At 36.1% G+C, this 14080-nt stretch overlaps 1 protein-coding gene across 6 annotated transcripts in view; it reads right to left on the bottom strand.

The window, feature by feature from the left end:
- Positions 1-14080, bottom strand: part of LOC138316699 (pleckstrin homology domain-containing family G member 5-like) — a 154053-nt gene that overhangs the window by 33396 nt on the left and 106577 nt on the right. For all 6 annotated transcript variants that reach the window (XM_069258363.1, XM_069258365.1, XM_069258380.1 and 3 more), the window contains one exon: positions 11439-11606. In XM_069258363.1, the coding sequence (XP_069114464.1) occupies positions 11439-11606 (168 nt within the window). The remainder of the gene's footprint in view (positions 1-11438; positions 11607-14080) is intronic.

Here is a 14080-nt window from a genome sequence, read left to right as displayed (position 1 = left end):
TATCCTGAGCGATATTGATACCAAATTGGCTCGGCCACATAAAAGGCTTACAAACACCGTAATTATGATATTGACCACACCCATAAGAAATAATTACACATACAAAAACAAGTCATAACGTTTAAAACAGTATGTAGAATTGCGAAATCTAGAATTATGAAGGCAGCCTAGCTAACTTTTGATAAAATACCAACAAATACAAACCTACCTTTCTGGTGATAGCCATTTCATATATAATCCTTCGCTGTATCCAAATACTAGTTAATATTTGTCTATTAAGACCCACACTTTCACTGGGTGTTTTCTAACACGTATTTATCATCAGTTATATCTACTGTTTGTTTTTAAAGAAATATAACCTGTGTTAGTCATATATGCAGAGGTCGTGAATTAGGCTGAAATGATTCGACGGGTATGAAGGGTAGGAACAGGATCTTGAACCATATATATAACGTGGACATGAATGGTACACCCACTCTTAAGATATATACACTTTCATTATACATTATATCTATAAGGTGTGCCTTATCAAACTATGGTACCACAATAACCCACGTCAGGCAGAGACATAAACAAGGGGAGATAACTGCTTTCATATTTACGTCAGGTAAAGATACACAGGTACAATCAAGGTAGATAACTATGTTTATATCTACATCAGATAAATGCGTTATATATTATTTAGATTAGCCAATGGTAGAAAAATAGCCATCGTTACCTGGGGATAGAACTTTTTTGACCTATCAGACATATATAATAGACTTACAAATGAAGATAATCACTTTTACATACGTGTGAAATAGAGTTACATAACAAGGGGAGATACTTATATATCTATATAAAGACAGATACAAATTGAGATAAGTGTTTTTATATCTACATCAAACATGGATACAACCAGGGGAGATAACTGCTTTATACTGTAAATGTAGACTGGCATACAAAAAGGGGTAGATGGCTGATACAGACTTTTAATAGACATTGATACAAAAAGGGAGATAACTGCTTTCATAAAGTTATAAGGCAGATGTACAAGAAAGTAAAACAAAATGAGAATTAGGTGATTTTTACAATCAAATTTACATAGATCCATTGAAAGCAAGGTCAATGTGTAATAAGCTGATATCAGATGGGTTATCTCCCCTTGTTTATGTCACAATCAAGGGGAGATAACTAAGGAGATTTCAGGCAAAATAGTTAGGATCTGAGATACAATTACTTTTAAAAGGATTGCTATTTGTTAATGTGAAAATGATGGCAAAATATTTTAAAGATACTAATGGCACATCAGAAATCCTAATGTGATGTTTTTGTGCTTGTGTAAAAACACCAGGGCACTGCACTAGAACACACCCTGTTTAGTCCACATAACATACCTCGCTACTGTTGTAAGATGTTTCACCTTTGATAGCCTACCTGTGATAACGAGGTTTCACCTGTACACAGGTGATAAAATTTGTTTGAAGAAAGTGAAGTAGAGGAAGTGTATCACTCTTAAAGAACAGCAGAAGTGACCAGACGGCCATATCAGAGATAACACAGCTAGGTCTCGCTAAGACAGAAGCTGTCTCGTGCAATAACCCCAAACTCCTATATTGTAAAACCTGCCTTAACGACAACCTTTGTATAAAGAACACCTGCTATAATTAGACTACTTTTTAGGCTCCCATACGACCATGGAATTTCAACACTTTTCACCTGTATCGTAAAGATTATTTTTTCATTGCACATTACATGGTCTTTACACAGATTAATTGATTATAAAAACATTCACAGAATTCAACATTTCATCTTAAACCCAACTTTATACCTACTCAGTTCACAATATACACATGGGAAACAAAAGGTTTATCTTTTCAAAACCAGTCCTGTTTAAAAAGATATTTGATCCAGGAAGCATTTTTCTCTTTCATATCGTGAGAACAGAGTTTTAGCTTTGAAAGCATTTTTACATCAGATCATGGGAAAAAAATCTTTTTTTTTTTGTTTTGTTATTCAGATGTTTTTATTCTGTACACCTAAACTTATGTGGGACTAAGGCTATTAAACATCGTATGACTTTCTCAGGTACTAGTCTTTATCGTCTCAAACCTTTCATTAGTATGTAAAACATCAGGGTCATATCAACTCTTTGTACTTATATATACATATATGTACCTCCTTTGTATTCTAAATGATACATGTCAGATCTTTTTTAACAGAAGAGTACTAATTCATCTCACAGTTTTCTACATGCCAGTGGTGTATGTACCTTTATCTATTAAAACATCTGTAATTATATAAACACAAACCTATATATATATATATATTTATATATATATATATATGGTTCACCTGCAGCTGTATACTGATTTTATATTTTTTTATACATTAGCAAATTTTTTCTAGACATCACTTAACACCTGGTGAAAAAACAAAATAACAGGTATACGATCTTAAAAAAGAAGAAATTTAAATAACCAATATATACCGTAACTATATCAATTAACTATGATATTAAAAATGAGGCATTGATAACTTAATATAGCAAAGTATTAATTGACCTTCATGTGACACAAAGTCATTTTGCTGCCCTTACTTAAAGGGAGAAAATCTAAAAAAAGAAAAGCATAAAAAATATTATTGACATATTGATTCTCTCATGTCATCGTGACCTTCACTGTTTACCTTGAGACTTTTGTGTATGTTTTGTGGCGCAAGGGGCCATGACCGTCGATACACGGGATCCCGGAGGGGTTTTAGGGACCGCCTCTTAACCTCAACAGTACTGGGAATCATGGTCTCTCCTCAGCGAAAATTTAGCACCATATATAAATCCATAATACCGATCGCACATGCACTACTAGCGATAACATTCACACGAAGGTAATAAAATCCCATCCAGGTAGAAATGGCATCAGCATCTTCCTAGATTGTGTAACGCATTGCTGTAGTATCTATATATATCTATATACACACACAGGTAAAAATTGCATCAATTCTCCATGGACGAGGTTTGAGGCATTGTGTATTTCCAGTAAGGCACTGTATAGTCCTATTTCCTCCTTGCCATTATCTGTTACGATCTTTCCCTCGGCTCTCTTTCCCCCACACAATTGTCTATACAGGTTTCAGTCTGTACATCCTTCTGTATATACTAGCCTATATATACATACATGGACCAGACGATATACCTGTACAACAACACTGAGTTAGGTACAGACTCGTGGTTACCTCACCTGAGCAAGCCGGCCTATAACTAACCCAAGTTTCCTGTGTCACTGTGCTTTGTGTTGAGCAGGAAGAAACTGTTTGTCCGACTGGCACGCTCAGAGTACCAGCTACCCAGGGTGGTGCTACCAGGCTTTCACGTTTGCATAATGTGCCCTTGACACCGGGCATGTATAGATCTGAGACATGTTTTGATTGGCCTTTTATCGACAGTTTTATTATTTATCGACTATAAATTAAACTTATACAGTCCGTAGTCTGTGCTTTTGAAGCACTTTAACTTCAAAAAGAAAGAAGAAAAAATAAAAGAAACTAAAAAAAATAGATACTTATAAACAGGTTATATATCCAGCTCATTTGTATAATGCAGAATTTATTTCTGTGAATATCAGAAATAAATTACACTTGTGAAATCTCCATGAAGAAAAGAACTTGTGCAGTGAATATTAATCAATCATATACTTTACAAATCTACATGCTAGTAAATACGCTTTTGTATAAAAGAACATTAAATTTGAAGTCTGTAACCATACAGAAAGGACAGGGAGATTTTCCAAGAGCCTGGCTTATAAAAACACGAGCAAATTTTGGTCTTTGTATTTACTATACTGTTTCTGATTATCTTTGATATCTACCTCCCTTAATTACATACAATGGAGGATATTTGTGTGTTTAAAATAAAGAGAAAGCTCATTAGAATAAGTTTCTTAGTGAGAAATTTGGCTGCAATCTGTTTATGAATTATTTTTTTCTTTTGTTTCTTTTTTATTTTTCAATAAACCATGCATTGCATTGTTATTTGAAAATGTTAATACTTGACATGAAAAAATAATGCCCCAAAATACAATGAGCACAATTAATAGTCAAGCTGTTACAGTCGTGGTTACAGTAAAGATCGCCTGTATCCAGAACATCAAGTTCTGTTAAGTGAAGCGAAACAGTAAAGTTCACACAAAGATGAACAATGAGTAAGAAGAATTTACCTATTTACAATGACTTCATCCCAACTGGACCATGACCGACAGCTTTCTGTACTTTACTGACAGTTCAGAATTGAATGATGTTAAAATGTACTCCAGTGAAATTTATACTCTACAGAGAGCTAAATCAAATCATTTTAAATCTATCTGTGAATTCAGGACTCAGAACGGGACAGGGGACAGGTGACGGGGGACGGGGGACATGGGACAAGGGAGAGGTACAGGGGACGGGGGACGGGGGACAGGTGACGGGGGACAGGGATGGTGACTGAACGAGACGAGACAGGACGGGACCAAGGACGAGGCTGTCGGGCCAAGGACAGGGATGGTGACTGTATGGGATATGATGGGACAGGATGGGGCAGCAGAGGACAAAGCCGTCGAGTTGAGGACAGGGACAGGGATGGTGACTGTATGGGATATGATGGGACAGGATGGGGCAGCAGAGGACAAAGCCGTCGAGTTGAGGACAGGGACAGGGATGGTGACTGTATGGGATATGATGGGACAGGATGGGGCAGCAGAGGACAAAGCCGTCGAGTTGAGGACAGGGACAGGGATGGTGACTGTATGGGATATGATGGGACAGGATGGGGCAGCAGAGGACAAAGCCGTCGAGTTGAGGACAGGGACAGGGATGGTGACTGTATGGGATATGATGGGACAGGATGGGGCAGCAGAGGACAAAGCCGTCGAGTTGAGGACAGGGACAGGGATGGTGACTGTATGGGATATGATGGGACAGGATGGGGCAGCAGAGGACAAAGCCGTCGAGTTGAGGACAGGGACAGGGATGGTGACTGTATGGGTTATGATGGGACAGGATAGGGCAGCAGAGGACAAAGCCGTCGAGTTGAGGACAGGGACAGGGATGGTGACTGTATGGGATATGATGGGACAGGATGGGGCAGCAGAGGACAAAGCCGTCGAGTTGAGGACAGGGACAGGGATGGTGACTGTATGGGATATGATGGGACAGGATGGGACAGCAGAGGACAAAGCCGTCGAGTTGAGGACAGGGACAGGGATGGTGACTGTATGGGATATGATGGGACAGGATGGGGCAGCAGAGGACAAAGCCGTCGAGTTGAGGACAGGGACAGGGATGGTGACTGTATGGGATATGATGGGACAGGATGGGACAGCAGAGGACAAAGCCGTCGAGTTGAGGACAGGGACAGGGATGGTGACTGTATGGGTTATGATGGGACAGGATGGGGCAGCAGAGGACAAAGCCGTCGAGTTGAGGACAGGGACAGGGATGGTGACTGTATGGGTTATGATGGGACAGGATAGGGCAGCAGAGGACAAAGCCGTCGAGTTGAGGACAGGGACAGGGATGGTGACTGTATGGGATATGATGGGACAGGATGGGGCAGCAGAGGACAAAGCCGTCGAGTTGAGGACAGGGACAGGGATGGTGACTGTATGGGATATGATGGGACAGGATGGGACAGCAGAGGACAAAGCCGTCGAGTTGAGGACAGGGACAGGGATGGTGACTGTATGGGTTATGATGGGACAGGATGGGGCAGCAGAGGACAAAGCCGTCGAGTTGAGGACAGGGACAGGGATGGTGACTGTATGGGACAGGACTGTTCTGGGCAACACTTTATCCCTCCCCTATTTCGTGGAGAGGCACAAAAACCTCATCGGACATATGACCTAATATTTTTATATTTTTTATCTGATACACATTACAGCTCTATTAGGACTAGTCCAAGTGAAAATTCTATCTATTTAACCCTTATAAATTGATTGAGTTAAAAAATATATATTTATTGATTTTTTTTTTGTGATCAACTAAATTCTATACTAAAGTATTAAGTAGATAAATACATATAAACATTGAAACAAGAGGCCCATGGGTCTTAACGGTCACCTGACACCCAATAGTAATTTGTTTTAAGGGCCAACATTATAGCTATGAGGGATTTTAACACATGGTGTGTTTTCTATAATTTTTTCACTCCTGTATTCAACACAGAAGCTGAAGTAAATATGAATTAATGTTGATGAAACTCTGTATGCAATGAGGTCTTGGATGAATTTGCATACTGGAACAATTTATCATAACTGACATATGGTTGTTATTTTTCTTTCTAATTTTATCATCCTATGGTCAGGTGACCTAAAAATTTAAGCCATTTGGACCCCACTGGGCTCCACCCCTCAGCCTTTGGGGATGAGACAGGGTCAAAATGACATAATAGCAAAATGTCCTCTTGTGGTTATAATGTGAATCAAAAGTTTGAACAATTTCCAGTAGAAAATAAACAAAATATACCCAAGAAGTATTCAATATAAACTATAGCAAACTTAGCCTCCTCCCCAGGGGCAAACAAAGAGGCCAAGGGTTATAAAATTCACAATTCTGATAAAGCACCACAATATCTTTAGAACACAAGTTCCAATAATAGCATTATTACAAAGGACATGAACTCTATAATATAGTTACTGTCGAAAAAAATTCCCTTTTTCAAACTCATCCTAGATCTTGTTGATATAAGGCTACATACAGAGTTTCATCAAAATCAGTTCACATTTACCAAAGTTATCTTGTTCACAAGCACAATGATAAAATTAGAACAAAGGGCAATAACTTGTACGTTACTGTCGAATAATTCCCATTTTTGAACTCGTACGAAATCTTGTTGATATAAGGCTACATACAAAGTTTCATCAACCTCGGTTAACATTTACTCAAGTCATCATGTTCACAAAGTAAAGTTAACGTACGATGGACAATAGGCTATTGCAGTAGGTCACTATGACGTATGGTCAGGTGACCTAAAAATAGTAACAGTCACCTTGACCTTGACCTGGCAATCATGAAACTTTATCTTGTCGGAAATATTATGGTCCTTTAAATTTGTGTGAAGTTTGATCAAAATCACTCAAGGAATGAAGCCGCTAGAGCACTGAAAATGATTTTCTAAAAATAGCAACGGTGACCTTGACTCTGCAACCTTGCTGACAAAGAAATTATCAAAAAATAGTAACAGTGACCTTGACCTTAGTCTGGAAATCTTCACATTCAAACTTGTCCGAGATGTTATGATCCTTTGTCTATGTGTGAAGTGTGATCAAAATCACTCAAGGAATGAAGCCGCTAGAGTGCTGATAGGGATTTTCTAAAAATAGTAGCAGTGACCTTGAACTTGACCCAGCAACCCTAAAATTCGATCTCGTCCGAGATCTTGTTAATATTAAGCTACATACAAAGTTTCATCAATCTTGGTTCACATTTACTGAAGTTATCGTGTTCACAACAAAAAGTTAACGCACGACCGAGTGCTGACAAAGAAATTATCTAAAAATAGTAACAGTGACCTTGACCTAAGTCTGGCAATCTTCACACTCAAACTTGTCCGAGATATTATGATCCTTTGTCTATGTGTGAAGTGTGATCAAAATCACTCAAGGAATGGAGCCGCTAGAGTGCTGATAGGGATTTTCTAAAAATAGTAGCAGTGACCTTGAACTTGACCCAGCAACCCTGAAACTCGAAGTCGTCCGAGATCTTGTTAATATTAAGCTACATACAAAGTTTCATCAATCTCGGTTCATATTTACTGAAGTTATCGTGTTCACAACAAAAAGTTAATGCACGACGGACGACGCACGACGACGGACAAAAGGCAATCGCAATAGGTCACCATGACCTATGGTCAGGTGACCTAAAAATTCATTCATTAATGACACTGCCATCTAGTAACATTGCTCCTGTCAATCCCATGAATGTTGGATAACATGACAAGGGTTACTTCCCTTCTATTATTCAATTTTGACACTGTAGCCTCCAAAGATGAACTTGGCAAGAAAATGTCATTTTTATACTCATAAAATCAGGACTCTGATCCAAAGTGATAGAAATTTGGATCTGTCTGATAGGCAGGATTATGTGTATCAGAGTGTAAAAAATCTATGAATTATTTATATGAAAATGAGTAAAAAGATTCCAACAGTATGTTTGTGAAATCGACCGGTATGATAGTGAGAACAGCTGTTACACTCCAGCCTGGGCTAAACATTTCCAATAAGTTTGCTTTACGTCAACCAAACATCAATATAGCGGTGTCGATGGTCGACCAATGACAATGTCTATGACAAAATCTCATATCTATATATAGAAACGTCTATTAGGAAAATTATGACAGCTGTATCTGATATTAACAGAACAATTAACCTATTTTTAGCTTTATTGACATATTTAATGAACTATTGGTAAAATTAATTAGGATTAGACAAAGCAAACAAGGTATTGTAACTTCATAAATTGTTTAAAGTCTCTTCTAGCAAATATTGAAAGAAAGATATGAACACAAGCACCCCATTTGTTGTTTCCTTGTATAACAATTGTTTCTAAGAAATAAAATTGAAACTTTTAGACTCCATGCAAATCATTTTGAAATGATATTTCCCGAAAGTGTGAGCTGTGTTTGAAAATACAGTATTAAACCTGTCTATAAAGGACACCAAAGGGACATAGTAAAACTGTCCTTTATAGACAGGTGTCCTTTTTACAGAGGTCAATTATAGTAAATTGCACCAACACTGAATTGATGAGTCTGTCCTTTATACTGAGATGTTCTTTATAGAAAGTTGCCCTATATAGCAGTTTTTTAAATACATTTTGTAACATATTCACTAATTAATTGATGCTTCAAATAGTTTTTCTGAAGTGTTTGAATTTATATTTGCATGTTTAAAGTTAAACTATTGTAAAAAAAAAAGTTCAGCATTTGTTTAAAATGAGAGAGTTCATTGTCAGGAGGATTTTTTTTAAAGTCTTGATTAAATTAATGAAAATCATTCATATTCACCTTCCACATTCTTCTGATTTCCCGTCGTAAAGAATAATCCGACATTGTCTCCTAACTTTATAAATTCATAGATTCCACTGTTAAAACATGCACATTTTCCTGATGACAACTGTTCACTTAGCCAGTTTAGAGAAATGTCCCACGGCTCATCTCAGCAAAACAGCCAAGACACCACAGCTAAATCCTCTAACCAGAAATAGTTCCCAGCCCAAACACAAAAGCTTACTGGAACAATACTTTTAACGGATTTCAAATTCCTCAAATAAAGTTTTTAAAATATTTCCGAATAAGTTTGATAACAGGTGAGTTTTGCTGGAAGTGTCTATTGGCGTACTGCGATCCAGGGGATTAACTCCGCTAATCCCATTACAATACTCTGTCAATACCACCGGCCAAACTCTCCACTATAAGTATTGTTTCCTTTCCATTGGCCTAATCACATTAACTCACAGTTCAAACAATGACCTAATGACATTAGCTGTGGCAATACCACAGCGTGATCCCACACAGGTGACAGCTAGGTTGTCTCCCTTTGTCAATATGTCGCATTGATCAATAGGATAACTATTGAGAAAATATTGATTACTTCACCCAGATAATTTCATGTTTTAAAGCACTTTTCGGTACAGTCTAGCTGTTTTTACCAACTTTATAGTTGCCCTGACAATTTGTCTCCTTGTCCATTCCATTTCCTGTTTTGAAATACTAATTTAAGTTAAGAGAAGTGTTACCTTCCCTATATCATGTCTATGAACTGTATTTCTGTATTTACATTCTAATGGACAGGGGAACAATTGCTATTTACTAACTGTAGCTGTGTGGTTTTCCTCTGGGGACTTCTACTTTTCCTCTATCACTTTCCTATTCTGAGTGTGCTCATGGTCATGTGGGAAATACTATCCCTATATACAATTTGTAACCGGCACTTAAAACAACATTGAGTATAAATCACTATAACATTGCAGCACACCCATATTCTTCAGAATCCCTTATAAGTCCTAAGACTATATATCAAAAAGATAAGTTCTCTCTCCTTATCCCTACTTGACCATATGTTTTTACTCAAACATCATCTCCCTATCTCTCCTTGTCATCTCCCTATCTCTCCTTGTCATCTCCCTATCTCTCCTTGTCATCTCCCTATCTCTCCTTGTCATCCATGCCTAAAACACAGTTACCACCCCTTGTCCTAACATTGCTATAAAAATCAAAACCATCTCCTCTTGTCCTGTATAAACCAAAGTGAATTGCCCTTGTTATAAACTTGTTGTGCAAACCAAAGATACTTCCAATATGGCCCTTATCCTGACGCTGCTGTATAAAGTTACCTCCTCTTCTTCTAACAATGCTATTCAAAACTATAGCTTCCTTTGTCCTAACATTGCTATAAAAGTTGAAATTACCTTCCCTTGTTTTAATGTTGCTGTAAATATAAAAGTTATCTCCCCTTGCCATATCATGCTGTATAAATCAATAATATACCTAAACTCAGTTCTACAAATCAGACACATTGTGGTATAAGTACACATGTACCAAAACCTGATGTTATACCTATAAATGGGTATGATGATCTATATTGAGTAGTAGATCAATACATTATCATGTAGAGTTGGCATAAATAGAAATCCACATCAATGGAACACAAATTATGTCAGCCAGGTGTATTACTGGGGTGTCAAAGCCTGAATCTATATCATATTATAGTAAACAACATCCATCCTACATGTAAACAAATTCAATACTGAAATAGTTTAACCTTGAAATGGTGATATGATTGACTAATCATCTACTGAGAGCATCAGATTCATGATTTTCTAACGAATGATTCATCAACATAATGTATACAAAAAAAAGTGATCAGACATATTTGCGCTGAACACAGAACGATACACAACAGATATGGGTATATTTCTTGACTGAGACAAAATTCAACTCTCATGATCTATCTTCTTTAATTTTATACCAACTACTAAACAAAAGAAACATATAGAATCTGTGTGTATAAACATAAATACATAGGTATATGAACAAATGCGAGACTTTAATTCATATTTCTTTTACATAAGATCGCCAAATTATGGACTTCAGAAAAAAGAGTAATTCCCCTTGCCTGGACAGTTCGCTAGGGATATTGGCATATCCTTTCCATAGCCTATAGCCAACAGGCTAAAAAATTGGTGAGTTACACACTTACATGATTTGCGAGTTATTTCCCTTGTTTTGTTGGCGAGTTATTTGACTTGCCTTAGATAATGCTGCCTTCAGAATTAAAAAAAGAAAATAAATTACCTTGCACAAAAATTAGGCAAAAAAAAATCTAGAGAAGTTTTGTTCTGTTGCGTGCAATATCTGGCACAATGTTACATATGAGTTATTTCCCTTGGATAAACATTGGGCTGTGGAAGTGAGTTATTTCCCTTACCTTTGACATCGGACTAAGCAGATTGGTGAGTTTGGATCGCTCCTTAACCTTTTTGCCCTCACTGTAGCCGAAGGTGCCCTGTGGTGAAATGGAGGACGATAGTCCCGGATTGATAGGAAGGTTATCATCGATGGAGAGGTTTACTCTGCGGCCACGAAGACTCCCCATCTGCACAAGAAAATAGCTAATTTGTCAGTTTTAATAATGAAAACAGAAACATGTAATAAATTTCTCAGAAAAATGTGATATTCAATTACTAATGTATTTTATTTTTGACATCAGTTGTACAGTATAAGGCTACATGTATTACAATAATTACACATAAAAGTGGTAAATTTTTCGAGACAACAAATGCTATATTAACATTTATTAATAGTTTAATGATTTTTGCTTAATCGATCATTCCATATTTTCTTGATGTTGTTTCATTTTGAGGTACCAACATAATTTATTTATATTTCAAACCATGCAACATTTATCTTATAAAAATCTACCTTATTTTTTCTTTTAACTACAAAAAAATCCCAATTGGATTAAATTTTACAACAAATGCATTATATGAAGCTTATATTATGTTTATTATTCTGGTTTTCGATATATATTGAAATTAAGCGATTCATGCTCATTTTACGTTTTATAAAGCAGTTTCCATGGTATTTCAATTGATTATTATGTCCAATAATTTCATCTTATAAATAATAAAATGCAAACAGATTTCATGCTGATCAAATGATTTATCTCATTAAAATGATTTTTTATTCAAGAGTTTTTATGGTTTCAATGGACAACATGCAGTAGTATTAAAGTACAAGATCTTTATGTAGTGCAACACATGGAAAGGCTAAAGCAAAATTTGTGGTCTGAAATAAGGGAGACAACTCTTGCAGCACTGTAGAAAGTCTATAGAGTGTAGTTCTGAGTGCAGTATACAATAATACCAAGTTTTTTTAATACCAGTTTCAGGCACAAATTAAATAAGATGATTTTCTAATATTTCCACAATTTTTAACAATTTTTTTATCATGATAGATTGTATAAGTAGAATACACATAATGTTACTATGGTAACCATGTGACGTGTAGAATGGGATGACATAGTCTAATTATAAACAACAATCATGTTTATAAGATAAATTTTATAAAACATTTAATGTAATAAGTCAACATCAGATCGATGGGATCTTTGGTTTTTGATAAAACAACATATCATTTGGTTTACAAATATGTAAATTTGGTTTAGGACTTGAGGAAATAGCGAACAGATTTTGAAGCCAATAATGTAATAATGAAAATATAAATACTAGTACCTCAATGATAGAAGTTTAATATATTCTTTTTATCAAAGTTTGAATAAAAAATAAATCATATACCTCACAGGCATTCATAGATACATAGCAATTTAATCAGAAGCACATTTGAACAACAAATAACAATTTTAAATGTTTCACATGTCAACATAAAACATGCCGATAATAATTTCAGCAAAAAATGTCTGCCGATACCAAGAATCAAATATCTATACAGACCACTTCAAAGATTTCAAGCACTATCAGAAAAAGCACTATGCCTGCCTGGTTAAAACTAAATCAGTATCTAATTCCTATGTCAAACAAATTTTATTTTGTACATATGCATTACCTGAACTAAACGCACACTTTGTGCCATATTGCAGGAATTCAAGACACTTTTGCCTCGATCTCTACACTGACAGGTGAACAGTCATGTTTGCAAATACACTAATGTGCAAATGGAAACTTAAATATTTCGTAGCTCAACGTTTAGTCGATCTAAGATTTCTCCACAATAAATTGATCACATGCCAAAAAGTCTAAAAATACTACCACACCCACACATCTTTGAGGTTTGCCTGACGTGGGTTAAACTGTATTACATAATCTATAACTTATGGGTCTGACTAGATACACTAAACGTGACAAGCCTTTTGTAACAAAGAAGTACAAGCTTATATGTATCGTCAGTACATGTCTGAAACATATACTATTACAGAGGAGCAATCAACTGGTTTTCTCTGAGATACACTTGTATATCCATATTAGTCCAGTATGTTATTTCAACTTCAAACAAAAAGTCTTGCTATTTTTTTATATCACAATAAAAAGAAATTAATGAAAAGATAATATTGAATTCATGTAGTATATTTTCCTGTTTTTATTATTTCGTTTTAAATCTGACAAGTTGTAAGTGAATGTTAAAACATGAAGTATTAGTAAATCAAAGCACAGTACCCCAAACCATATGCACTTAATGCAACATTACATTGAACATGGGAATACTTAAAGCATACAATAAGATAATATAAATGTACATTGTGTGAGTATATATGTATACTGAAGCAAGTGTATATATGTACTGTTGGTTTTGCATACTCCAGCACATGCTTACAATGACAAGCACAAGTAAATACAGGCAACCACTGCATCAGGTAGATTATATAGTAATCATGCAAAGAAGGGAAGGAGCTCTACAGGGGAGATAACTATAACAATACACACAAGGGGAGATAACTGCAAACAGGGGAGATAACTATAATAAAACACACAAGTGAGATAACTGCAGACAGGGGAGATAACTGTATACAGGTATTATTAGAAAAACAACTAGACAAGAGTGATAATCATACCA

This window comes from Argopecten irradians, chromosome 1 (genome assembly GCF_041381155.1).
Source record: "Argopecten irradians isolate NY chromosome 1, Ai_NY, whole genome shotgun sequence".
NCBI classification, from domain to species: domain Eukaryota; kingdom Metazoa; phylum Mollusca; class Bivalvia; order Pectinida; family Pectinidae; genus Argopecten; species Argopecten irradians.
The sequence above is the reverse complement of the archived record's forward strand: the minus strand, read 5'-3'. Positions and strand labels throughout refer to the sequence as shown.